Source organism: Tachypleus tridentatus, chromosome 13 (genome assembly GCF_004210375.1).
Source record: "Tachypleus tridentatus isolate NWPU-2018 chromosome 13, ASM421037v1, whole genome shotgun sequence".
NCBI classification, from domain to species: domain Eukaryota; kingdom Metazoa; phylum Arthropoda; class Merostomata; order Xiphosura; family Limulidae; genus Tachypleus; species Tachypleus tridentatus.
This window is the reverse complement of record NC_134837.1, coordinates 137,660,312-137,687,874: the sequence shown is the minus strand read 5'-3', so window position 1 is coordinate 137,687,874 and position 27,563 is coordinate 137,660,312. Positions and strand designations below refer to the sequence as shown.

Sequence of the window (27,563 nt, the reverse complement as noted above, 5' to 3'; positions counted from 1 at the left end):
GGTAAATAGTATTTTAATTTTCAATAAATCGTTCTCCTTTCGTACATAGATATACAATATACATTATATACACCTTATTAACGAATTTTTTCAGGAACTTCAAACATACGTAAGCAACTCACAATATATTAATCTTTTTTATTCATTACTTAAGTAACAGTCAATAACATTTAATTTTATTTCAATAAATTCAGTTCATTTTTTTCCTGCATTCGATCACTTGAAAATTAACCATCTATGAATGAGGATAACACACAAAAGATACTATTTTTCTGTTGTTAAACAAGTGCAAGAAAAATCACATTATGAGATTCTATAAGAAACTGTTAATGCGTGAGATTTTATTTTTAACTAAAAATCATTTTTATGAACTTCGCATATTCAACAGTTTCACAATTCATAAACCGAACAGGTTTTATGTTCGCCACTTCCAGTATGACAAATTACACAGTCTTTATATTCAAATTATAATCTGTAGGAACCATTTTACTTCCATTATTATCAGGTTTTCTAACAGAAATAGATACAAATTCCTTAATTCCCTTAAAACCCTTAATTCCCGTGATAGAAATAATATTAAATTGAAGAATATTTGAAAACATGTGTGAGTGCGAATGTTATTTGGAAATTATCTTAAAGTTTGAGTGCTAGAAAAATCTATATTTCAGATATCACTTAATAGTGTATAATCAGGCTTATTCCAAAATTCAAAGCTTGTTTATGAATATCGTTATTGCCCATTTGACATCTTCTGGTGATTAATAATTTGTACTAATAGTAAGAAATACGACAAACTCCATGAGGTTTTTGAAAACCTTAAAATAATTTTAAATACACAATTATTTAAGTATTTTTTAAATATCATGGGATTAATCGTGTTTTCTTAATTTAAAGTAAACTGGGCGTTGTCGAAGTAGAAGAAAGATTCCACATTGAAAAACTTGAAAATCTAATATATATATATTAGTAGATATGGCTCATTCGCAGCATTCTGACAACAAACATGGCCAAATCGCAACAGTCTTACAAATGATAACTAAAAAACACTTGTTAAAGTATATTTGTGTTATGCCAGTGAAATAAAATAAGACAAGTGGAAATTTGTTTTAAGATAATGCAAAGTTCAAGATTGTTCAAATGTGTTTTGTTTTTGCAACAATTTTGACAACTTTCAAATACGTATCGGAGACATGAAGAAACATGAAGTACGTTACGCATACTTTGTATTAACTAGGATAAGTTGAGAACACCTAGTTTCTACAGTTCTACAGAAAGAGAATTGCAACGAAAAACACAATGATAGCCTTTGCATGCTTGTGCTATAGATCACATCGTTGTAATTTTGTCACAATTTTTGTTTTTATATGGTCTGTCATTTTACAGTTTACAAGAAACCAAATTTCGTTCATCTTATTGATCACGTATTATAACTCATCATACAGTTACTTTCGGATGAGTTTAGGTATGAAGGTGTATTTTTCAAAACTTTCTTCACTGCAGGTGCTTGTATGGTATATTGAATGGCAGTTGGAAAATTCTCAAGTATTTTTCAGTTTCCTGTGCATGTGCATTTTAAATGTTTGCCACGGTTATGTTTCACTGAACTTGTACTGGTCTGCAGAATGGCAGTGTATACAGTGCATACAAACGGCACAATGACCAATACGTCTGGCCAAGCTGGCTCGTAGTTTTAAGGCTGGACCCAGCTTCATCCCTAAGAAAGTGGTCAAATGTTCTTCAGTCAAAAGTGATAAACTAGCACCATCTATGGATTGTTCCTTGAACTTCTGTGAAGCAAAATAAATAAAACGGAAGCATTGGTATTCTTTAAAGGTTTTATGTTTTTAAATTTATGAAAGAAATAATAAAAATCGTTCGCTATAAAAAACTTTAAAGGAATCTAGCACTTAAGAACGTATAGAAATATGATTCTAAGAGAATATTAGTAAATATTCAACTGTTAGAACAAGACTTAGGTTCAAAGAAGTCTTGACAGAAATGAATTAAAACCGAGTGCTATAGAATATAGAGTTTTTATCCATTTCTAGTAATTATTTAAACTCTTTATAGAATAATTTCGATCTCGTTGGAAAAAAAACAACAACATAAAACACTAGAATTAACCCTAGACTGCTTTTCTGTTTTCTGACAATAATTTCTCATATTACATCAGCACTATTTTCTTTGTTTTCTATTTATTTATGCAGCTGACTTTACCGGGTCGAAAGTTTCACGTTTAAATATAAATAAATACATTTATCTCACTGTAAATTACTAAGTTCCAACTGTTACAGGTTATCGCGCAGCAAATTTTGTATTTAACTTTGCTACATAGTTAATTAGACGAATATATATATAATAGAGCTAAACCCGTTTCACGCTTTCATGATTCATGTGAATAAAACATATGCACCAAGCTATGTTAATGCGGGTTTACAAGAGACCACCTACGATGCATATTTTACATAACGTATTAGTACTTGTTCTCTACATGAAAAAAAACAACACAGATCCATGTGCGGAAAGTTTTGCGAAGTCGACGAGTTCCTTTTCATAGGTGGGAAACTCTGGGAACTTTGGAATTCTTAAGATGTCAAATGACATTTGCTCAGATAGCTCAGAATGTCAACGTATGTTTAAAGTACAGAGAAGAATTTTAGAAGTAACTGGATTAAGACATGGCTCTGTACATACATACATTTATAGATTTATCGAAACACGTGCTTCAACACCTTTGGATCAGTCGTGAATACAATGTAAGAAGGGGTTGTCATTACCCGCACGATAAACGGTTTAACAAATTTGAATTAGCATTTATAGTAACCTGAGTACATTAATAAAATTATTGAGTCGGCTACATTACAAGCAGGAGTAGATCATATTCACCCATATTAAATTCTACTTATTTAAAAATTATATATAATGTTTCGCAGCCTTAAATACATGTAGTTTAGGCCATTTGTAACCATTAACTTCATTAAAGTTCTTATCAAGCCTATAACTGTTTTATATTATGTATGTAAATAATTTTTAAAAATGTATTAACGCTTTACTGGAGTTCACTTTCTTCAACAGTTGGGTAGAGAGGGAAATTATTGTGGATTTTAATAATCGTCCCTTCTGACCATGAAAAATTTGAATACTAAATTCGACAGCCCTCAATTAGCTAAAAATCCAGGATATAATTTAACAGTAAACTCGACATGACTCAGCCAGTCTTAGGCAACTTGACAATAATAGTAAATTTGTTAGATCTCAGCCAGTTGTTATCAAGTTCACAGTATAATTGAATAGTAAACTCGAAAGATCTCATCCAGTCGTGAACAACCTGAGTGAACAGTAAACACGAAAACCTTGTCTAGTCGTGGATAACCTAACTGAACAGCGAGCTTTGAAGATTTCATTCCAGTTATAAACAACCTAACTGAACAGCAAATTCAGAGAATCACAACTAATCGCGAACAACACAATAACATGGCCGAACAGTTAATTTGACGGATATTAGAATGTCGGAAGCACCTTAAAATGATTTTGTATATGATTTTTGAAACATAAAAAAACAACCAATTTTATCATCCTTCTTAGGGAATAATACGATCTAAATTAGAATCTATGTAACTGCATAAATTCTGGTTTCAATGAATACATTTTAGTCTAATAATCATGAAAAATATCATCTGTGGTTATTCTGCTTGTATACCACATAAGATTAGCGTATATAGTCACTCAGCTAGTGTTCTAGGTCTGTACTATGTAAGTATGATTAAAAAGACAAAAGGAGACAAAATCACTCTGCTTATAAATCACGTTTGTGTTAAGGAAAGCGTCTAAAGTCTCTTCGCATGAAAACTCTTGTCTCCATGAAGCAGAATTTTAATAGGAAGAACTCATAATCAAAAACAGTGTCAACTTTTGATATTCTTGTTGGTTGGCAGAAATACTAAGAATATTTATGTTTTTGTTAGCAAGAATACTCTTATCATATAAAGATAAGATCTTTATATAATAATTATATATTTATATAATAATAATTCTATTATTAACAAGAATAATTCTAATCCAACTATTTTCTTTAGTAAAAATGTCTATCATCTAAATAACTTTTTTATTAACACGAATGTTCCTCAACTGAGTAGTTAACAGTACTCGTGGTTGTTATAATTCGATGGTTTTATTCTCTCTTCTGCAAAGAAAATACCTTTCAACACATGAATGATGGTGAATATATTGCAAGATAACCACACTTTGAGATATAGAAACATTGGAGTACGTAGAAGTAAAGGATAAAAGTACTACTGCTTCAGGAATAATGTATAAAAGTTTTAACAGTACAGTAGGAATAACACATAAATGTGTTAACATTACAGTGAGAGTGACGCCTAAAAACGTGATCTTTGCTGTAGGAATTAATAAATAAAATGCTTACGTTACTGCTTTTCTTCCTATCCAGCTACATCTTTAATTACAAGTGATACTGACGGTCGCATACGTTTTCGAATCACCAATATTTTAATTTTTGTTGCAATACAAGAGCTCAGTTAATTAGAACTGAGAGTTTCAACATTTGTAGTGTTTTATTACAACTTGTGTGTGTGTTTTCTTATAGCAAAGCCACATCGGGATGTCTGCTGAGTCCACCGAAGGGAATCGAACTACTCATTTTATTACCACTTATCCTTCTCTTGAAAGAAGTGTTTTATGTAATTCAAAAACCAATTTTTAGTCCTAAGGTCTTCTACTCTTAGTTACGCATATAAATCTGTTTGCTAAGTTTCCTGCGTATGAAAATCATTTGGTTGGTTAAACGAAATGTAGATCACTAAAGATTAACCATTAAGTATTCACCCTACAACATCTCTTTGAAAACAGATGTTAATTAATTCTTGATATGAGTTTTATGACTTCGGATGCTCTGAGTGTTTTGTAACACGTAAGGTAAAGGATAACAAAGGGAGAGAAATTCAACATTTCTACTCTTATTTTATTATTCATGCAAATGACTTCGTATGGTGACTAAAAATAGTTTAAAGTGGATATATGACATTTTTCATGTTAATTTTTGTCGATTACATCAAATAAAAGCAAAATAAAACCTGCTTACAACAGTACAGTTGAAGAACTACGTGAACTATAAATATATTTTTATTTTATTTTATGCATCTAGGTAGGACTAAAGTTTGCATTCTCCCCTATTGTCATGTTGTATTAAAGCAGGAGGCAATAAATTAAGTTACCGGCTCGCTGTCGCTATGCAATTATAATACACAAGTTAGTTCTGGATTTCATGCTGATATTCATATAAATACAGATAAACAAAGTGTTCTTGTACAACTCACTTCTTGTCTTCATTTTATCTTAATAACCAATGATTCCCACTTACACGATAAAATCACAGGCAAATTGCTTAAAGATTTGCATGCAAACGTTCGAAGAAAATTCAAAATTTCTTAGCTTATATCAGTGTAAGTTTATTATAGCATTTAATTGGATTTCTTGAGCTGGTGAAATAGTCGAAGTACAGTTTTTATTTCTATTCTTTTTAAGATCCCACACGCATATAGAAGAATTCAACAAAGTTGATTCGGATATAGGTAACACCAATAGAAAATAAAACTGTAACTATGACCTTAGATGAAATTACTTATCGTATCAACCCGCAAGCTAAACTCTTAAGACCTACTAATATTACATGGGTAAGTTAAGCTATACTAACATGTATTCATTTTTCTTTTGTAAAACTTGCAGTGGAATTTACATTTCTTACCTACACAACCAAGAAACTATTTTATTTTACGTCTGGTTGTTTAAAATGTTCATGAAAAAAATGCCTCATGTGAGTGACTCTATACTGCTATTAAAAGCTATAGCAATACCCCATTCGTTCATTCTTTATCAGAAATACATCCTTCACGAATGTTTCATTTTTTCATTCAAAAAGATTTCAGAGATGCTTGCCAGCTTTCCAAAGTCGGTTAAGACATTAAAATATAGGATACTTGTCCGTCGAAATATCATGACCACATGACAGTGAACTTTTATTGAAGCCACTAATAGCATTTTCTTTATGATGACATTGGCTAGATAAACGTAAACCATTGATAGTATTCCACGATAATGATATTTTCTAGATATAAAAACAGCCACAACAGCATTATCTTGATGTTGGTATTAGCTAGTTGTTCTAAAAAACCTGCTTTATCTTCACATGTTGTGACCCAGAGTTATTAGGCAGGATCGTCAAAATGTTTAATTTATTAGCATTTACTAAGCTAGAATTTTCACATTAACCACAACATCTAAAAATCAGTATGAATCCAGGCATATATGCATAAAACAAGGTTAAAGAGACACTGCATACATCCAGTCACAAACTCAAAATACTCACCTAAATAAACCTTGAACTTGACACTAAACATCACAATATCTTCCCTCCCACCACAAACTTGCACCTACAGCAGTGTTCTGTCATTTTTTCAAATATTATACGTTTATTAATCTATACCTATAGATTTTACAAGACACCTATATGCATCGAACTATTTGACCAAGAAACTGCTTAAGTAAACGGTTATTATTTGTTAGGTATTTACATAAGTGTACAACTCTTACTTAAATCTTTCAGTTTTTCTGCTGTCTCTACCATTTTTATTTCTCAAAATATTATACCGAGTAACTTAAGATTTTGAAGGACTGAAACTGATAAGAGAAAGGTAAAAATAAAACTATTTTGAAGACTGATTAGGATGTTTAGTGATAATATTTCAATTAAAATAAACGAAATGCTAACGGAGGCAAAATTTAGCTTTAATGATCTTTCTAAAACGTTTAAAATACCTCTAACAATATCTTATGACATGCGTCAATTGATAAAAAAAGAGTTTTTCTTATTATTGCATGACAATGCTAGTTCTCTGTTATATTGATAATGTTAATTTTCCTTAATATAGAATGTTGGGTAAGTTATGTACTAAAATGATTTTGAAGCCTAAGTCGTAAAGAGTACGTGTAGCCAAGTTCGGTCATTAAACTAATGTTCGAGAACCACGGTTTCCCATCGCCTGTTTGAACAGTCCAATCACATAGAATTCGTATGTAGTAGCATGAATACCCGTTTTATTCTCTCGTTGCTTGAGATGTCAGCGATTGCTGTACGTGAGGTATGACTGGAAGCTTCATCTGATAAAATCTATACGTTGTTGTCCTCTTTTCCAGACTGTATACGTAAACTCCTATTTTCATGGCTCATATATGTGTAGTGACTGTAAGGTCACGTACGTTGGCAAAACGAAACGCTACTTAAACATTTAGGATATTTAACAGAACCAACCTTCCACTACTTAAATCCAGCCACTCGTCCATTCGTACACATTCTGAAAACAAAGGTCACAATATCTGATTTAACGATTTTTTTATCATCATCACAGGATCGTCAGACCTTGAACTCTACATTAATGAAAGCCTCTTCATAGCTAAAGACCGTCCAACCCTTAATAATTCACAAAGCTCTTTAGACCTAAAATTATTCTAAACTTTCACGCGTAACTGATCCACTATGTAATATACATATAAACATTGTTTTATCCATCAACTTCTACTTTTCCTAATAACTCAATAAACTAATGGTTATGTTATATTATAAGCTATTCCGAAACGTCTAAACTTCTAAGTAAAATGCTTTATGTTTAGTCTGCCGTCTTCATCTTCGGTTTCCATATCATGAATCCATTGCAAGTATTTCCAGACTCTGGGTTTGAATAATTGGTACAAGTGGAAACCGAGGGGTACGGAGGTTTTTATTTTGTTTCGTTTAATAATAAAGGATTTTTTTCGTTTTTTCTTCACAGTTTAGAACTACAACCTAATTATCACATTTTTCTTAGGTTTCACATGTATTTAACTCATTCGATTATAAAGTACGAGTTCATTTTATATGAAATTAAGAACTATTTTAGCAGGATGTTTCATTAAATAATATATTCATGCCAAACAACAAATTAAATACTAAAACAAAGGTTTTTGTTCTAGCTCTTATGAGACAATATTTACCTCACTGTACTCTGTGCAAGATTCTAATGAGAAGACAAAAGCGACAACATCATCCACTGTCCATCTGCTAATATCACTAGCCTCTGACCTGTTGGAACAAGAGTTTTTTGTACATAAGGATGGACATCGTCCATTTCTAGTTTTACTAAAAATATTCCCATTTCCTGAAGAATCACGATCAGGGCTGGAGTCTTGTCTCTTGATTAAGGTTACCAAACTCGGCACTTTTCTGATCGATGAGTTTGGAGAAGTCATAAGCAAATAATTGTTTTGTTGCATAAAATTACTACTATGAGTACTAATAATTGGTTGTAGAACTGCTTCTACTTGTGAAAAAGGTTGTTGTATAGAATCTTTTGGACTGTCTACACGGGGTCGTTTTAGCTGACATGTGCTAAGGTCTAAGGGATGAGAATTATCATCTTGCTCTTCCTCAAGTGGTTTTTTGTTCGCTCTTCTCAGATAGTTTTCTAATTGGGAGGCACTTTGTGCACTGACAGTCCTTACCAAATCTAAAAGGGTTTTTGATGATGTAAAGTCGCCTGTACTGCTATAAGGAGCGTAGATCTTCGTCTTTCGAAGAACCCCATCGTCTGTAGTGTGAGGAAGGAGAGACACTGTAGAATTGTTGTATGTCTGGATCATTCCATTAGAGTGGCTGAGAGGAGGACGTGAGCATAGAAAAAAACCCAACCGTTAGTAAATATCTCATAACTATTTATTATTTTCATTTCAGTTACACATGTATAAATTAAAAGATATTTACAATAAACATTCAGTATATGAATCAATTATAACCTTATTATATAATATGAGTCATTCGTACATGAATGGTTGAAAATATTAATTTCTATTCCAAAAGATGGACTCTTCTAATATGGGAGACTAGCGGCACGTTTTTTCCTTTATTATTCCTTATTCAATACACATAAACTATAATTTTCCTAAGCGCGTAATGCAGAAGATAATAATTTCAAGGAGATTTTACACTGTATAATATATTATAGTACTGCTTTACGAATTTCAAGACATTCTTCGAATAACTGGTTCAAATAAGCGGTAATAATTTTAATTGAAGGCGGGAGCTTTGGAAGCACTTTTCCCCAATTTCAGTTGTTTGCTAGAGGTAAGAGATACGCAAAAGAACATGGTGTGATCAAGCTAGCAATTAATTTGAAGAAAACAGTTTAAACCAAGTAAGGGCATATCAAAGTAAGTTCAGAACAAGGATGAGACAACACAGAGAGTCACTACAACAGCTAGTTTAAAAAATAGAGTAGCTTTCCCATTTTTTTCTACTCAACTGCACAACTAAGTCTATTGCGAGATGTTTTTTTTATAGAATTAATTTATTAGTTCTCTATATGGCAACAAATGAAAAAACAATCTTTAACAAGCTCATCTTCAGGTTGTCCGAAATGCTTTATGACAAGAATTGCAATTTGAAATATGCATACAGTCAAATGTAAGATACAGCAAATAAAATAGAATGGTTAGTGATAGCAACAGGAAGTTATTTACAGCAAGAAAAGCTAAAAAGCGGAAGCTATCACAAAAATGTATAGTTGGTTTGAAAAAACAAAATAAGATAGTGGTGATGTATGAGAAGTTTTGTAAAATGTTAACTTTAGTCAAATAGAAGAAAATAAAGGAAATCATCTTAGGAAAAGGGGAAGACACAACCAAAAGTAAGAAAATTATTAAGTGTTATGACTGTGGAAAAAGGATCATTACAAGAAACAACGTTGGTAAAGAAACAAGAGAAATAGAGAGAACAACAACAGTTAAACTGTTGAAAGCTGACTGTCCAGGGTCCAGGTCAGTCAATGTATAGACAAGCCCCACACATAAAGAACAGAAAGGAAGAGACTTCTGTGTATAGCATTCAGGATCAAATATCAAATGGCTGTAGGTATTGAATTCAGTTGAACATTATACAATAATGAATCTTGGGTAAGAGTTACTTTCCAGACTATGAAAATGAATTGACTGGAGCAACTGAACATTCAATGACAATGTATAGCCCTGGAAAAGTTAATATGAAGATCCAAGATCGTGTTGTTATTAAGAAAGTCTGTACTACAGACTAAGAGATAAATGTTTTAAGAGCTTGATTTTCTTATTAAAAATGGGTGCAAACTAGAATTTAAAGAATTGACACTGAAAATGTATTAGAGAAGTTGCCACTTAGGTTGTTGAAGCAAGAACAGTCCATTCTGAGATCTACGGTAAGAGTTAAAACAGCTGATATTATTCACTCCAGAATCTGTGGTAAATAACCGTGATACCACTGGCTCTGGATTCAAAGAACCTACAGTTATGGAGAGATATCCTTATGCGAAATCGCTAGATGATTGGACATATTATAATGTTGCTAAATAGATTATGTTTTCCTATAGTTGTGACTAATTTCTCAAACACTGCTCAAAAGTTGAAGTGTGGACAAAAAATTGGACAATTTGGATTAGTAAAGATATTAGAACAACATAAGTATTAGTTAAACCAGCCACTAAAATAATGTACAACCTCCAATGTACATGACTTGTGTGAGCGAAGTTGTACGTATTTGTCATCAATGGAATAAAAGGAACTGAAACAGCTACCTTGCGGATATTTTATTCATTATTGGATATTAGACAAACTTTAGTCTGGGATAAGATTATAAAGAAGATTTTCAACAGGTTAAATAGGCCTGACTCCAAACCCTGTTATAGCATTTTCAGATTTAAACCATGCTTTCATAATGTATGTGTATGTCAATAATTATAGAATAGGAGTTGTGTTGTTGCAAAAACAACAAGGAAGAGATAGTGTGATGGTACACTGCAACAGAATTATTGTGCAACATTGAACATAATTGCTACATCATCAGAAACGATCTAATGGCTATGATGAGTGCTTTACGTAATTTTCACCATTATTTAAGTGGACAACCATTTAGACATATCATGATACTTTATGCTAGCTTCATAGTCTTATAAGACCCATGGAAGAAGTATTCAGATGAATTTGAAAGACTGAAACAGCACCATTACCAGGTTGAATACTGTGTAGGTAGAGTTCATGGTAATGCAGACAATCTAACTCGACAATTTTGAGTTGAAAAGTACAAACACTGTAAAAATGAAGAATGACTTCAATCATGTCAACAAGTTGCTTCCAGAAACAATTATCTAAATAATGATTTGTTACAAGAACAGAAAAAAAGTATCCGATAATAAAACCTATTATCAAACAATGGAGCGGTCATCAACAAGGCCATCATAGGAGAAAATATCTTACACAAGGTCTAAGACCAAATCATACTGGGCTCAATGAAACATGTTTCGTCTACAATCTTTTATGATGCAGAAATATGCGTTAACTCAAACTGAACAAAGGAACAACCATTTTGGACGATCACATGATTGTCTTTTACAGAAACATCTCAGAATGGAGACGACATTTATCATTTTTGGGAAATGTTTCACTGGAACGGCAAGAGAAGAGATGTTAAAAATGGTGTCGAGCATATAAAGTATGAGCTGTAAAAGTTGTGTCATCTAAACCAATGAAAACGACGTTCAAACTGTATTAAGTTGGAGTGTCTATGGAAGAATAGCAGTTGATATCACGGGACAAGCCCATACTGAAAAGAAGTATATCAGTAGCTATAGATTATATTTTTAAGTGGCTAGAATGCATGCAATCTCAAATCAAGAAACAATCACAGTAGTAAAAATGTTGGTTGATCAGTCCTTCTCAAGATTCGGCTTATCCATGGAACGTAACTCTGGTTGGAGCAAAACTTTGAGCCAGCACTATTTTATGAATTCCGTGAACTAACAAACATAAATTAAGCTAGGTCAACACCATTACACCACTAGTAACTGTAATCGTATAATGTGTCAACTAAACAAGCAACTTTCCAAGTATAGTGAGAAATCACACGATTTGGGACACTAGATCACTAACACTATTCATGGCTTACAGGATTTATGTGTATGAAGCTAAAGGTTATTCACCAACCATGATGATGATGGGATTTAGACTAGTAGTGGATTGTATCATCAAGAGACCAATGGACGCAAACCTACAAGCATTGCTTTTGTGAGGAATTTACAGGAACAACTATACTATACTTTAGCTTAACTGTGGAGGTAATGAAGAAATGCTATGATATTAAGTCACATTCACTTCACTTTCATGCTTGAGACTTCAAAGAAAGAAAGATATGTTTTAAAAGCTGCAGAGCAACTGAGAATACTCTTGTGTAATCACACAACATATTTCAGATGTTACATACTGGATAAAGGGTGAATACTGGAAAAACTCCAAATGGCTACGGAGATATAATGTTTCTGGGACTTACACTTGGAAGAAAAATAGTTGAGCCCAAGAAAATGGTGAAAAAGTTACTTAAGGTGAACCTGATGAAGACAGTGTAGTCACTTCAGCCTTACCCAGAGTTGAAGAACTAATGCTTTAAAGAATGTTTAATCAGAAGTGAAGAGAACCTATCATATTATATTGGGAATGAATGAGAGAGCATTGGAAATAATGTAAATGATTTTTTTATTTATGCATTTGTAATTTCACTGGGTCAGTTAAAATTTTGGGCACGGATAGCATTGTGTACAATTAAAATAAAGATTTGTTCTTATGTATCTAAGCTACTTTGTTGTTTGTTAAAAATTATATTACAATTATCTATTTTATAAAAAATATTTTGGAGAGGAGAACTATATTCGTTCAGTGTCATTTGGTAAAAAATCTGGTTTGAAGTGTATGTACTACCATCTTTTGATGAAACTTTACGCAGCCAATTTTTAGATTTGGGTTTTGAAATGAGTTTTGATTAAGAGTTAGATATATAGCAAGTAAGCGAATATTTTGGGAGTTTTATAGTATTCTACAGTGAACCAATCAAAAACCAGTATCAGAGTAATAGCTTGATTATTTATCCTAAAATCTGCATATGGGGTCTGAAATAGTTTTAAAAAAATATTTTGACAACTAGGCAATAAACCAGTTATTTGATCAATATATGGATCATATGAAGTGATCATAATAATAAATTTCATTGCCCTGTGCGATTGTTATCACTTAAGTGTCTAGTATTGATGAACCTATAACTTCAAAGTAGTGTCTTTATCTATTTACCTGTAACATTAATTAATTATAGTTTCACTGTTAACTTCAGAGCTTCCTTTCAAGATGTACACCTACTCTGCTTCTGATTAATCCTCATATCCTCCTTGGTAAAAGCTTCTTTGATTTAGTCACATGCCAACAAGTTTGCCATCTCGTAAAAAGGTAAAATAGATGGAAAATACTTTCCAAATCTTTTGCAAGTTTTTCTTCCCTCCACACTCTTTTCTAAAACTTTTCTCATTTGTTTCGAGTCTCTACAAATTTGTTCAACAAGGTGGTTAATAGTATTTGACAGTTATTACGGCTCTCAGCTGGAAGGTTATGTAATATTGTCAAAGCTAGTTTTCTCGATGAGCCGCCTCTAGAAATGATTTAATACTGATGCTCGTATAATTCCCATGGTACTTTCCCATCATAGCCTGTTAGTTTTTCAATTGGCCGATACTGAACTGTCGAGATAAATTCTGGAACTGAATTTGGTACTAAATAATTCTCCTTGGCCATATCTAGTGGTAGATGGTTTATTTTATTGGAATCCTTGAGCAAGTGCAGAAAGATTTATGGCTGGTTTGTACTTTGCATTAAATAATCAGTTTTCAAGATGTTATACTGTATCATGAATGTTTCTATCTATGTGGTTGATGCGTTTCTTTGCTACACGTTTGATGTCGTTAATTTTGTCATTACAGATTACAGCCTTGCTCTACTTTTTTAATTTTGTTATAACAGCCTTTCCATACTTCTTCAATATCATTTTTGAAATTTCTCTTTATGTCTCTAATAGTTTCAATTATATTTATTTTTTATTTTAATTTTTTTTAAATACCTCGTCTTTTTTAACCCTGTAATATTATTTTTAGTATTATTTTAATATTTGGTAAATTTCATCTTGATCTTTTTTTAATATTGTATCTCTTTCCTCTTGGCCCTCTTTTAATTTTCTATAATTTTTTCTTGAGTTTTTGGTTTTCATTTTGTATATTTTTCTTCATATTTTCTGTTTTGATCTTCCTGGTATTATTTTAATTTTCTGCCCTTTTCTTCTTTACTTTGTTTTAATAATTTCATCATCTTACTAAAGTTTGGATCTCACTACATGACCCTTGGTATTCTAATTTTCAACAGTTGCAGTCTACTCTAAATTCTGTTCTTCCACTTTTATTTTCATCTAATAATTCCGCTCCTGACAACAAATGTCAAGATATGGTTTTTACTCTGTGAAGTGGGCCTGGCATGGCCTAGCGCGTTAAGGCGTGCGCTTTGTAATCTGAGGGTCGCGGGTTCGCGCCCGACTCGCGCCAAAACATGCTCGCCTTCCCAGCCGTGGGGGCGTTATGAAGTTACGGTCAATCCCACTATTCGTTGGTAAAAGAGTAGCCCAAGAGTTGGCGGTGGGTGGTGATGACTAACTGCCTTCCCTCTAGTCTTACACTACTAAATTAGGGACAGCTAGCACAGATAGCCCTCCAGTAGCTTTGTGCGAAATTCCAAACAAACAATACTCTGTGAATTCTTTTTACGTTATGTGGTGGAAGCGGTGTTTGATGACGGGATTCGAACTTGTGATTTGCGAGTCGAGACCCTAACCTCCAGGTCATGCTTAAAATGCACAACAAGCTCCTCAGATGTTACCACATGACAATCTTCTTACATCATGTGGCATCATGTTGTACGATCATTTGAATAATCACTAAAGTATTCTAATATATCCTTTAGAAATCAATAACATCTAGATGGTGACCTAAATATTGGAATAATTAGTATTTAGCTTGAGACTAGAACAAAAACCCGTAATGATTAAAAATTCCGGTACTTATGTATTGATGGTGTGGGGCATTACTTTCCTAATTATTTTTATCAGATCTAATATAAATGTAATGTGATTAAATTTAACATTACATTTTTTTTAAAAAATCTAGTTAAACTACGTTTTATCCTCGCCTCAAAGATTATTAAAATTTTGGATCTACCGAGAAGTGAAGAAGATGCGGTATCTTTTTTACAAGGCAAAGGAATTCTCCCTGCTGAATGTATGATATATGCAAAAAATATCACAAGATGATATTATTAAGTTTGTTGTTGTTGTGTAAAGAAAAAAAACATAAATTAATCTAAATAAACTGTGTATATAAAGTATTGTATTAATATGTCTAAAATTTCTCATACATTCAAGTGATTTTAATGGCCCCCGATAATACGTAAGTACCAAAATTCCTTTCTTAATTATAATAATTATCAATTGGGTACTGTTGCTGTAACGTTATTTTTTGACCATATGATGATTAGCTATGCACTCGTATGGAGGGATTGTTAAGCACTAAAAAGTAGTACTGGAAAACAGAGAATGGGCTAAGACATTTAAGGAAAAAACCTAAAAATAATTTCCTTCAAGAAGCCTTTTCGGTCAAAATAAATGTTTTATTTTTGCCAAGAGAAGGTAAACACACAGTTGTGTATAAATATGTTAGTTGTACACACAGTGCCTATTAAATAATGATAGCAAGTCATCTATGACAACTAACTATGAGATGTTGTCATCATGTTGGTTGAAAAGAATCATCTTAGATACGTCCAACTGCTTCTGATCACCCTTCTCTCTAAACCTGGACAAATCCGTACTACAAAATATGATTTCATGCAGCCACCACGTGCGACGCGAAGAATAATTAGGTAATCTTCGAATACACTGAACATTAAATGGTAGGAGTTGTTTTCCAACTCAGACTATTTTCCCATCCAAATACCTACTAAGTTTTGTTAGTTGGCGGTTTCTTTTACTTTGAGTGAATATTCTTTGAACAAAGAACTTCGGTTTTAATTTTTGATATATATACGTAAATATGTGTACCGCACAGCTCGTGCTATATAGAAGGCCATTCTTGAGGAACAGTAACATGTAACAGCGGTAAGGCTTCAATGATCACATTTTCAATTTCTCGCTTAAATAGAAACCGCTGTGTGATGTTGTTTATTACGTACATGTGTCAAAATTGTACTTTATTACATCTTAACTCATGTTCTCGGATGTAGTTACGAAACACTGTATATTTCTTTTGTAGAACGCAAGCAAACACTTAGTGAGGACATGTCTTTATTTCGCTTGAGATACTGTTAAAATGTATGAGCTGTAAATAACGTTAGCCATGTTAGCGGAGAGAGGCGGTGACGGCCTGTCACAGATCTGAGTGATAAATTCTTTAAGTTGCCTGCTAGTGTACGAGACATGTAAATTCTAGGCCAGTATTTAACTCCTAAACACCATCATTACTTAACCAGTGAGATTCGTGGGACACTGACTCAGGTGACCCAGGTAGCAAGGCCTTAACACTTGACTGCATCCAGAAAAAAATAACAGAAAGAACGATGCCCAGTTGGAGGTTTGACAACACAGTCGTGTTCAATATGACAGGGGTCACAGTAGAAGTGTTGATTACTGGATACTTCGTGAAACCCAAGTGCCATTAAAGGTCAACATATATATATATATATGTTAGATTACGAGACGCACGCCTTAACACGCTTGGCCATGCCGGGCCTAAGAGCAGTGGAGTGCGTAGTTTTCAATAATTGGAATTTATTTGAGAGAAAAAATGCAACAATTAGAATATACACGAAGAGAGCAACTGTATTAGCATATACAACAAAAGCCTGAAATAGCATTAAACTGTGTATGAAAATAATTTACAACTGACCATGTGTAAAAATGATGCAACAACACTTGATTTTGCAATAGGTAAGTTGCAGGAACAGTAAATTACATATCAAAGAACTATAGTATCAATTCAAATCCAGATCGAAAAACAGATTTTGTATGAACATCGGAAGTAACATGATGAAGTGCCTATCTATGAAAAGACGGCACCATCATAAACTTAAGTACACATATAACAAGGTTACAACAACAACAGACTATCGTTTTTCCTATGTTCTTGTTTCTCTTGGATCAAACTTTAATTAGAATTAACTCCGAAAACAATGTAAAAGAAAAACAATATATTATTGAAAAAGACTGCCAAGTAATGAGACATGCGTAAAAGACGGGATCATAAATCAAAATACTGCAATTGTAATAGTTTATGTATTAATTAACTGCAATAACAGTGATTTTTACCAAGAATACCTATGCCAACGGAGGACTGTTTTAAGAAAAATTTCAGCAATTGTGCATGGAACACAAAGAACAGACTACGAATGACAAGAGTGAATCAATAATAGGCTTGATATGTATTCTGGTTTAAAATGACATGACACATGTCGCCCCAGCGTGTATTTATAATAAAGTCTATAATGAAACTACAGAAGAATGTAACACGTTTGTGCTACGTAAAACAACAACCAACAAATGAATGGTGAGCATATCGAACTTAAATTATCTTAGATTACCCTCCTTATAAATTCATGACCAAAATAAAAAAATACATTTGAAAACAATGCAAGCATAAGAGAATAATACTAATCGGCTTCAATACAAACCGCACCTAAAGGTATTTTAATACACCGTATAAGTTGAAAAAGGTAATTAAATATGTCAGTACACCACAGCATTTGGTTTAACTGCAGGTAGTTATAAAGTTATCACAGGAAATATATTACTTAGTTCAGAAGGCTTATTAGTTACCTGTGCATTTTACCAAAGACAAAAGGAAACATAATTGAAAAAACTGATAGGCTCATGAACATTTCGAAACAACACGTCATTAAGAAGCTGAGGTTTAAATGTGAAATGTGCGAGAAATCATGAAGATGATGAAGATTTAATGGACATCCTACATAATTTGATAGTGTCAATTTACATAGATATAGAGACTAAGAAACCACGTACTCTACTTGTTAAATTAATAGCTAAAGTGAAACCGGATTATTACCGAGATACAAAAATCTGATATTTCACAGCATATGAGTCGTCTGAGAATCTAGTGTACGTACAAGTATGAAGGAGTGTAATAAGTGGACTATTCTTAACGAGTGTATTAACCTTTTGAACTAAAATTGCAGTACTATAAACAAATCCACAGTAACAAGGCTCTCCACTTATCTATTTATACAATTGACTTGTGATGAATGAAGTATTGTGACATTTTAGTGCTTGTAGTAGAGATACCACATTGTGTAGTATGATATACCTTAAAGGGATTATGCAGATCCATTTATTTCTTTGATTGTAACTACACCATGAAAAGAAAGCCAATAGAAGAAACAAGAATTGTTTTAGAAGTGGTCACGACTTTTCATGCCCGGCAAAAAACATTTTCCTGGTGTTTCAACAATCACATGCCGGAATTAATTAGGCTCGGAGCATTTTAAATATATAGATGTACGTGATACAGTTTTAGTAAGTCTAATTAACTTCCCAGCAACGTGAGGATCTGCTCATGAAGGTACGCCTTTATCATGAGCATAGGTCGTGAGTATCAGTGTCGGTTATAAAGTCGAAATAATTAACAATGATATATTATTATGGAAGTGCTTTTTTATTTCTTCAGGAGAGAAACATTAGTACAATTATGTATGTATATATCATTATAGATACCAAGACGGTTGAACTAAGCATGAAGTTATTGTTATAAGTGGGGATTATCATATCTGTCATTTTTCACTGGAACAAAAAATAGATTTTAAATCTATGCCACTTCGAACCTAGGATAATATTTTGTTTCTTCTACTTCATCTAGGACTAAGCAAAAAATCCATGCTGTTAACAGATTTTGAAAAAATAAGTTTCTTTATTAGTCAATTATTTCGTTTCTGTAGTGTTGTTGTTATTGTTTTGAATTAAGCACAAAGCTACACAATGGGCTATCTGTGCTCTGTTCACCACGGGTATCGAAACCGTGGGGGGCTTTCTGTAGTGTATATTGGTGTCAAAAAACAAACAAACGTGTTTGGAATCTAAAGATCAGTGTCTTGTCTCCAGTGTTGTTTACCAGCTTACATGTAACATTTTCCATCATATGAACATAGGAGAAACCGAAAGAGCTCTACATACACACAAAGATAGGAGGACATATTAATTGTCTTTAAAAACAACAACATGAAAGAAGCGCAGTTTCAGATCATTTTAACTAATCATGAACAAGTAACACTCGATTTGAAACCACCTTTATCTATACAAATCCTCATTAAAGCTACCGAGTATACTGACTGAGAGTCTTCCAAATTTAAAGATACCAATTTCAAAATTATTTTCCATGTTTAGATCCACATGGATGTGTGAGTCAACACTTTCTACGCTAGATTTTCTCAAGTCTAGATACAGATCTCGGTTTACTGACATAGATTTAGAGGCAGAGCTAAGATGATCATTGAGCATAGATAGTAATCCAAATTTCACTAAACTTATTGATGAAAATCCCCATAAAATTTCACATTGAAGATTAGTTGAAATGAAGATATTTTGATTAAACTAAGATCTTTTAATTTTTTTAATAGTGTGGCCAACGTTGTTTTCATTAGCCACGGTTGTAGCCACTATGAAATATAAGTTGCCCACCCCTGGTCTAGACGAATCATTCCATTGTTGACTGGCTGAATGATGAACTCACGTTTAACTAAAACCCTTACACTCGTCAACGTCAGTTTATATTCCAAAGACTGTTTTTAGCAACAAAACTAGAACAAAGCTAAACAAGAAGAAGAAGAAGAAGAAAAAAGGAAACATCATTGAGGTTAAGCATTTGGAGTTTAAATATTTTTTCTCTATGATATTAGGTATCATCCTCTTGACCCTCCTAAAGGTTCCAGGTCTTTCCGCTGACCGAATGAATGAGATCTGTCGATGAACGTCAAGAGAAAGTGACCAGTCACAATATGATGCCACCAGGACAAAATGTTTCTTTGAGAGCTGAAAGCTCTTTTCCAAGTCAGTTCTAAAGTGAATTTCAATGAGTCCAGTGATCCCTTGATTTCTCAATGTGTGCAATTAGTTCTCCAGGATTCAGGATTTCATTTTGAGAGAAGGAAACTCGAAGTACTACACACTGATGCAGTAAAAGCCGCAAATGTTTTTAATAAAGGTTCCTGTCGTTGTTCATTACATATTGTGTTCGACCTTATTCTTAAGTCTAAAACTCAGCCCGTATTAATTCAACATCTTTCTGTGATAACCATATACTGTCTAATTTCTTGTTAAACTAATTTATTCGGTGAAGTTCTAGAGTATAATCAGTTTCACCTGAAAATACTACATGTGCAGATTGAATCAAAACAAATGTGCAACAGTAGTTTAAGTACTCTGTTTATGTTTTGCTTTTTCTAAAGTTAATACAAGATCCGCAGAACCTACACGTTTTTTTCTTTCAGTGAGTTACTTTCTAGAATACTAAAAGAACACAACAGCCGTTGCTGTCTGTGAAGTAACACTGGGTTTAGTTTCCCAGACTGCGCTATATAAACACAAAACAAAGTGGATATGGTCTTTACTCGAAGCAGTTAACACATCCCTACTTGTGACAGAATGTAGACGTATGTTTATGACTGGACGAATTGTCTTTCTTATGTTAAATAATTCTCCTCCCATATTTTTGTTATTTCTAATCAGCTATGTGTAGGCCTGGCATGGTCAAGCGTGTTAAGGCGTGCGACTCGTAATCTGAGAGAATTGCGGGTTCGCATCCCTGTCGCACCAAATATTCTCGCCCTCACAGCCGTGGGGGTGTTATAATGTGACGATCAATCCCACTATTCGTTGGTAAAAGAGTAGCCCAAGAGTTGGCAGTGGGTGGTGATGTCTAGCTGCCTTCCCTCTAGTCTTACACTGCTAAATTAGGGACGGCTAGCACAGATAGCCCTCGAGTAGCTTTGTGCGAAATTAAAAAAACAAACAAACAAGCTATGTAAATAGTGTTTCCAGACTTTACCTATAACTCTACTAGTAAATATTAGCAGTTTTGGTTTTTCGTGATTAAAAAAAGGTAACATTTGTTACCTTTATTACTGCTCTTAAAATTGGAAAACTTATCTTCATATTACAAGTTTTGACATTTTTGAAGTTCGTTGTCTTCCTTCACATCAAAACTTTGTAACACAATTTCAAGTTTAATAGTTGCAAAAATTATCATTTTGTCACACAAAAATATCTTTACTGTTCTTGAAAATAGGTATTGGTATATTATCTTTAAAACAAAAGTTTTTAATCATTAAGGTGACTGATAAGATTATTCCTCACTCCTTCACACCAGAGTTTGTTAACGATATTTATGGTTTAAAAGATACTTCTTGTTTTGTGAAACTTTTAATACTTTTAATGATTGAAAAATGTTGCTTCTCGCAATCACATAAGTTTGTTTCTTTTGTGATTTTCAAAAAACAGCTGTCTCAGGATTATTGGCTAGAATATTCAGCTCTTTCAATGTTCTTCCTTTAAAAGTAATATATCTTGAAAACGGGATGAATAGTCATTTCCATTATTCAGTGAGTTATTCAAAGACAAATATTAATTAACTAATTTTTAACATGGTTCTAATTTAGTATGAAATAGTTCATTATTACTGATCTCTAGTTTCGAATAACATCATCGTGACTTTATGGTTAGCATAAGCATTCTGAATTTTCTGTTAGAGGCCATTCAACGAATTACAAACACTAACCGGTCAAGAGTCTATACGACCGCAGTTTAAAAGGCCAGTCATGTCTTTCAACACCCCACAAGACTGCATAATAATTAAACCATGCGCCTCTATTCTTAACTGAGCTGTTATTTAATACAATCCCATACCAGTTCAGCGACATTAATCACAATTTCCACATAAATTCAGGACTAGCTCTATCTCCTGTGCTATATGACAGGCACCAAATGGCTCAAATACATGTACAGTTATCCAGGATTTTTCATAAATATCGACTCTTTTTCTAGAAAAATCCTGCATAATATCGCTATATGTTATTTTCTACTTTCTACATTGCATCTACTGCTATAAGAATAAAAGTTATATTGTTATTCACTTCATTTTGTCATATCCTAAACTTTTTTCTCGCTTTCTCACTATACAGAAACATTTATTACATAAATTACAGTTTATATAGGAAAACGAGGTCGGAACAAACTACGCTGAATTTTCACTCAAAAGTATACGTTTGCTTCTCTGCTTATAATTTTATCTTTTAAATGTTATTTATTTTTGGAATAACAATTTTTCGAAGTAAGCTAAAATGAAATAACACTGTATAACACAAAATATAAATCAATGTGCGTAAACAAACACAGATGAATTGATTAAATGAGAAGTCTGTTGACAGGCAATTCAGAAACGAAGAGTTATAGGCAAATTATTATTATTAGTACAGTGTAAGGTATTTGAGTGGTACCATCACACACCCGTATTGGGGTTGTTGTTATTTTAGTCCAAAGCTATACAAAGGGGATATCTACACTCTGTACACGTAGGGGGACCAAACCACAGATTTTAGAGTCTTTTATCCACTGGGAGACCAAAACATGCCAATTGAAAAGATGCGTGTAAATTAGAAATGAAAGATTTTAGCATAAAAATACCAAAATGGACCCACAGCGACAAGAATTATCAACATGTAAATAAGTGTGTTCACGTGAAAACATGCATACGTGCGTATAAAGTTAATCACTTAAATACAATGAGTTAGCAGGAAGCTATCCATGTTGTGTAATTTTAACGTGAATTTTAATTTCTTGTTTTACTTGTCATGTTATTACTCGTGGTGAAGGGATTTTACGTAGGCTTACTTGTTTTGTTGATTACTCAGCAAACACTGTTGTCCGTACTCTATAAGGCCTTGTTTATTTAGACATGACAAAGTCTGTTACTACTTTAAATGTCGTGGAAAGTAAATGATTAAGTTATTTTAACTAGCATGTAAAATTATTAGTTTTTTTTTTTTCTATTTTACAATTCAGTTTAACTTGTCAAAGCTGTTGAGAAACCTGAAAGCTAAAGACGAACGGTATAATATAATATGCGTCATTTGAAGAGTTTTTAAATTGTTCTGTATTAAAATAAATATAATTTTCCAGCGTAAATTGTACACACGTTCTATTCGGATCATTTTCTTAAATGTTCGTGATTTTCGTTTCCGTTTTGTGGCTCTACAGATTCCACTAACTTCCTGGCCCGGCATGGCCAGGTAGTTAAGACACTTGATTCGTAATCCGAGGGTCGCGGGTTCTTCGTCACCAAACATGCCCACCTTCTCGGCCGTGGGGGTGTATAATGTTACGATCAATCCCACTATTCGTTGGTAAAAGAGTAGCGCCAGAGCTGGTGGTGGGTACTGATGACTAGTTACCTTCCCTCTAGTCTTACACTGGTAAATTAGAGACGGCTAGCTCAGATAACCCTCGAGTAGCTTTGTGCGAAATGCAAAACTAACTAAACCAAACCACTAACTTCACTTCTGATGATACACATGTTTTATTCCTATCTTTATTTTTTACAGGAACATATTGTACGTCAAAGAAAAAGGAACCTATTAACAGTTTTTAGGCTTATGCTTATATGCCCTAGTACAAAGTATTTGCAATCCAATTCATTACGCTTAACTCTTATAGAAATAGGAAAAACATTCAAAATATAATATTTTTGAATCTCATACTTTTTCATTGGAACACTAAATCTCACATATGAATTGAAATTAAAACCACAGATTAACATATATCAATAAGCACTTTTTTGTTTCTGAGCAGTATAAGAAATGTGAAGTTGCAATATATATATATATACTTTTTTTATTGTATCAAAACTTTGCAAGCCATGCAAAGGTGCTGAGTAAATCTGCTTTAGTGTAATCATTTAATTTTGCATAGTTAACGAACAAAATTTCCACACCCTCACCAGAAGACACTAGCACCAAGTGCTTAAATTAAATCGTCGCATCACTAGTTTATTACAAAAATTTAATAATTTTTTGTCTCATAAAGAACATATATAGGTGAAATATTCTTGTTGGTTATAGATGTAATATTCTTAGTATTAATACTCATCCCCCGCTAGTACAGCGCTATGTCTTCGGATTTACAACGCTAAAATCAGGGGTTCGATTTCCCCTTGCTGGGCTCAGCGGATAGCCCGATGTGGCTTTGCTATAAGAAAACACAAATCCTCAAAATAAATATATTTTTTTTTTCTTATTGGCATTCTAATAAAGTAGTATTAAGTAAAATAAAGTGCTAAACTTTACTCAGATACTATAACAGCTTAAATGTTTTGATATAGCATGCTTATTCTATATACGTATTCAAGCACACATTTTATTCACTCATACACACGAAAAACAGAAAAAATAAACACAACGGTAGCATACGACGAATAATTTGCTTCATTGTTTAATGGTAAACGATACACCTATGTGTAAACAATCTTATAAACAGTAGCATCAATATACGTTTGCTGGTCTTTCAGCCATAACAACAAACATGTATACCAGGTTATATGTAATGGGTATTTATGTTAGGTTCTTAGTATGTCAATGTCCTTTTCGTAACTACGTAGAGTTTTCACTCTTTTTTTGGAGTATTTCATACTACAAAGATAGAGGAAGGAATGGAGACTTCATTAGACTGTTTTACTGTTTCATTTGTTGCTTCATCAATTTCTACTCGTTCAAGTTGCGGACAGTATACGTTATTAGAAAACATAAGCTCATCCTATACATATGTTGATAACTGTTACTATACTTATCTTACAGATGATGTCAGAACGTCCTTAGATCCAAATAGTCTTGAATCAAAACTATGTTAATACACAGGCTTAATAAATGTGAAAATCTTAACAAGAAAACCATCTGCAAATATATGTATATATATATATATATATATAGTGATAATAATACATATATGTAAGATCTTGAAATATATCGACACATGAATACATTTCCAAGTACAGGGCATTTTATTTTATTTTGTTAGATGTATTGACGTACAAAATTTTTGAATTGTGCTTATACATTTTGAATTAAAGAAATACATACTTTTTGATTTTTACACATAGATATATATTAAGAGAAAATGTGCCATAACATATAAATACATATCACAGAGTAAATGAACTTATTAAATAATCGAGTACCTACACGTGAATATTCACTAACCTGTCCCGACTACTCTTGTACTTCGCAGCCAAACTCCGCATGAAGTCACTGTAGTTCCAACTCATCGTATCCTCTTGATTTACGGGAGACAACTGTGGGACAGAAACGATAGGGTTAGTTGAGCTCGGGCAGTTGGGTAAAACTGAAGGAGATGATGTCTCCATATCAGGAGATGCTCTCTCTGACTTGACTGGTAAAATGTTAGGGTTCACGATAGCAAACACTGGTAACGTGTCTATAGACATGTTGTTAACTTGTGAAGTAACCGTGGAACGAATAGTATACTTGTTGCGTGCCTGTTGACCCCCACTGGGAGTGGCCCAGTAGTCCTTTTCCCCAAGGTATAGATCCTTTATTTCAGCTGTGCTCCGATTCTTCCACATGTTGCTGGGCTGTGTCACAAGCGTAGTTTATCTGCAGAAAAATCTGCCATAAAAACAGAAAATTAGAGAGAATCAGTTGTGTTGAGTAGCGTCATTATATTAGATTTTGAGAAGCGAATCAATTTCCTCTCTGTCTTGGAGCTTCGCGCTTTACAAACTGAGGCGCTATGCCTTGAATGCTCTCGGAGGCACGCTAGAGCGAGAACCAATTAAGACCGTCAAACTTTAGTATGAGGCCATGCAGAGGCCGCAGGTGACCACGCGCACGAGTGGAACGTGCGCGGTCAACGTAAGAACACGCTCCCATCGTGCATTTCGAAGATCCATGTCATGTTTAAAGTGTGCCACACTGCTATGGTCATTAGTGTGAGCACCATCTCCTTTTCCCGCCCACAACGTGCTGTTCTTCGACCCCGCCCAAATTCGTTATAATTTTGACGGCAGCGCTTAGCAAGTGATGTAACTAATTACAATCTCATTTATGCATATGTAAGCATCTTGCTAGGCGTGGCTCGCGCTTCTTGCCCTGGACTGACATTTAGGAAAGCTATAGCATACTCAGCCAGAAGAAAATTAACCTCTGTATACTACCACATGTTTTTGTTATTTCAGGGTATGAAGGACGCCCGTGCAGGAATCAATTGACCTTCCATGTAACTCTAGTATGAGGTCCCGGTTAGAGAGTGGTGCCCTAATTTCCCAGATAGGTACTTGGTACCCTGTTTAAGTTGGTGTTAGCCAAGTCACGAAGTCCTTGGGAGTTCTTGGAAAGGGTTATGGGATCAAAGTGCTAAGTGAACTGGGCTAGGTTTGTACGAAAATACACTCGCGTGTATCTATAATAGATAAACACATACATGCATTTACTTAAAGAAGAGATCAGAGAGAGACAAACAGATAAAAAGATAGATAAAGAAAAAAATGACTAAAGAGATAGACGTTGGAAAATGCACAAAGTCAACTTAGTTCTTGCTTAAAAGTTATTCTCTACGTAAACTTCATTTTAATTACCCTGATTTTGAAACAGCTGTTGCTATATGGTTTATGATTTCTTATTTTCTTTTTTATTTCAAATTATGTGAAGGTTCAAGTAAATATTAGATTCTTTTATTATTGTTTTATTTTTGTCGAATTTCCGTTATTTATCTCTAACCAATAGAATCTTTTGTTTACAAGAAATTGCTAATTAGATATGAAGTTTAATAAAAAACAGATCAAATTCATAGAAACGTTGCAGTTATTATTGTTATTAATGACAGCAAAAGTAAAAATTTAAATTTGCTCCGTACAAGTATTCTCGACGAAGCATTAGAACATTAGACGGTTTCGTACGAGCTAACACGAAGAGAAGCATTCTATTCAAACGTGTATACTGTAGTATATGTATCAATGTATTAGAAAACAGTGGCGTCCCCTGTGTATGATTAGTCTTGATCTACTTATCACTCTTGGTTTTCATAATATTGTCATGTTAAACCACCTTATTCACGAAATATTGCAACAGTTATATCAAAGAAACAATATAAAATTGGTCTAGAGTATGAAAAAAATATTTTGTTGTAGCAATATTGATATATTAGAATGATAAATACACGATATTATTTAATTCTAATATTTCTCTTATGTTAGAGCAAAACTCTTGGAATAGCTGAATTCTGGAGAATATTTCTTCGTAATTCAAATACATAATTGAAATGAAATAAATGTTAGAATTTAAATAAATTGCGCTTTTATTCTTGATTAAGTAGTTTAAAATAAATTAGGAACGTTCCAGATAAAATATTGTTTGCTTGTTTGTTTTTGAATTTCGCACAAAGCTACTCGAGGGCTATCTGTGCTCATATAAAATAAAGCCACGAGAGTCATTTTCATCATAAGTATTTAGTGGCTTTTTCGAAGTTTTGAAAAAAACGATAAATAAGTAGAAATGTTACGTGTGCACAT

At 33.3% G+C, this 27,563-nt stretch overlaps 1 protein-coding gene across 2 annotated transcripts; it reads right to left on the bottom strand.

Annotated features, from left to right (window-relative positions):
- LOC143237808 (uncharacterized) lies at positions 1-26,266 on the bottom strand. 2 transcript variants are annotated; one of them, XM_076477420.1, is made up of 3 exons: positions 25,237-26,266; positions 8,047-8,704; positions 1-1,787 (listed from the first exon to the last, which is right to left on the bottom strand). In XM_076477420.1, exons 1-3 carry the CDS (start codon positions 25,617-25,619, stop codon positions 1,590-1,592), a joined length of 1,239 nt encoding a protein of 412 aa, XP_076333535.1. In that variant the 5' UTR covers positions 25,620-26,266; the 3' UTR covers positions 1-1,589. The 2 variants fall into 2 exon arrangements, with proteins under 2 accessions (XP_076333535.1, XP_076333536.1); XM_076477421.1 differs by lacking the exon at positions 1-1,787 and adding an exon at positions 6,784-7,370 and having other exon boundaries at positions 25,237-26,264.
- Positions 26,267-27,563: the final 1,297 nt, after the last annotated feature.

Coding starts and splice junctions, on each gene's coding strand:
- LOC143237808 (XM_076477420.1), bottom strand. CDS start 25,619: ATGTGGAAGAATCGGAGCACAGCTGAAATAAAGGATCTATACCTTGGG. Junction 8,705..25,236: donor TACAAGAGTAGTCGGGACAG/GTTAGTGAATAT, acceptor TCCTCCTCTCAG/CCACTCTAATGGAATGATCC. Junction 1,788..8,046: donor CTTGCACAGAGTACAGTGAG/GTAAATATTGTC, acceptor TTTGCTTCACAG/AAGTTCAAGGAACAATCCAT.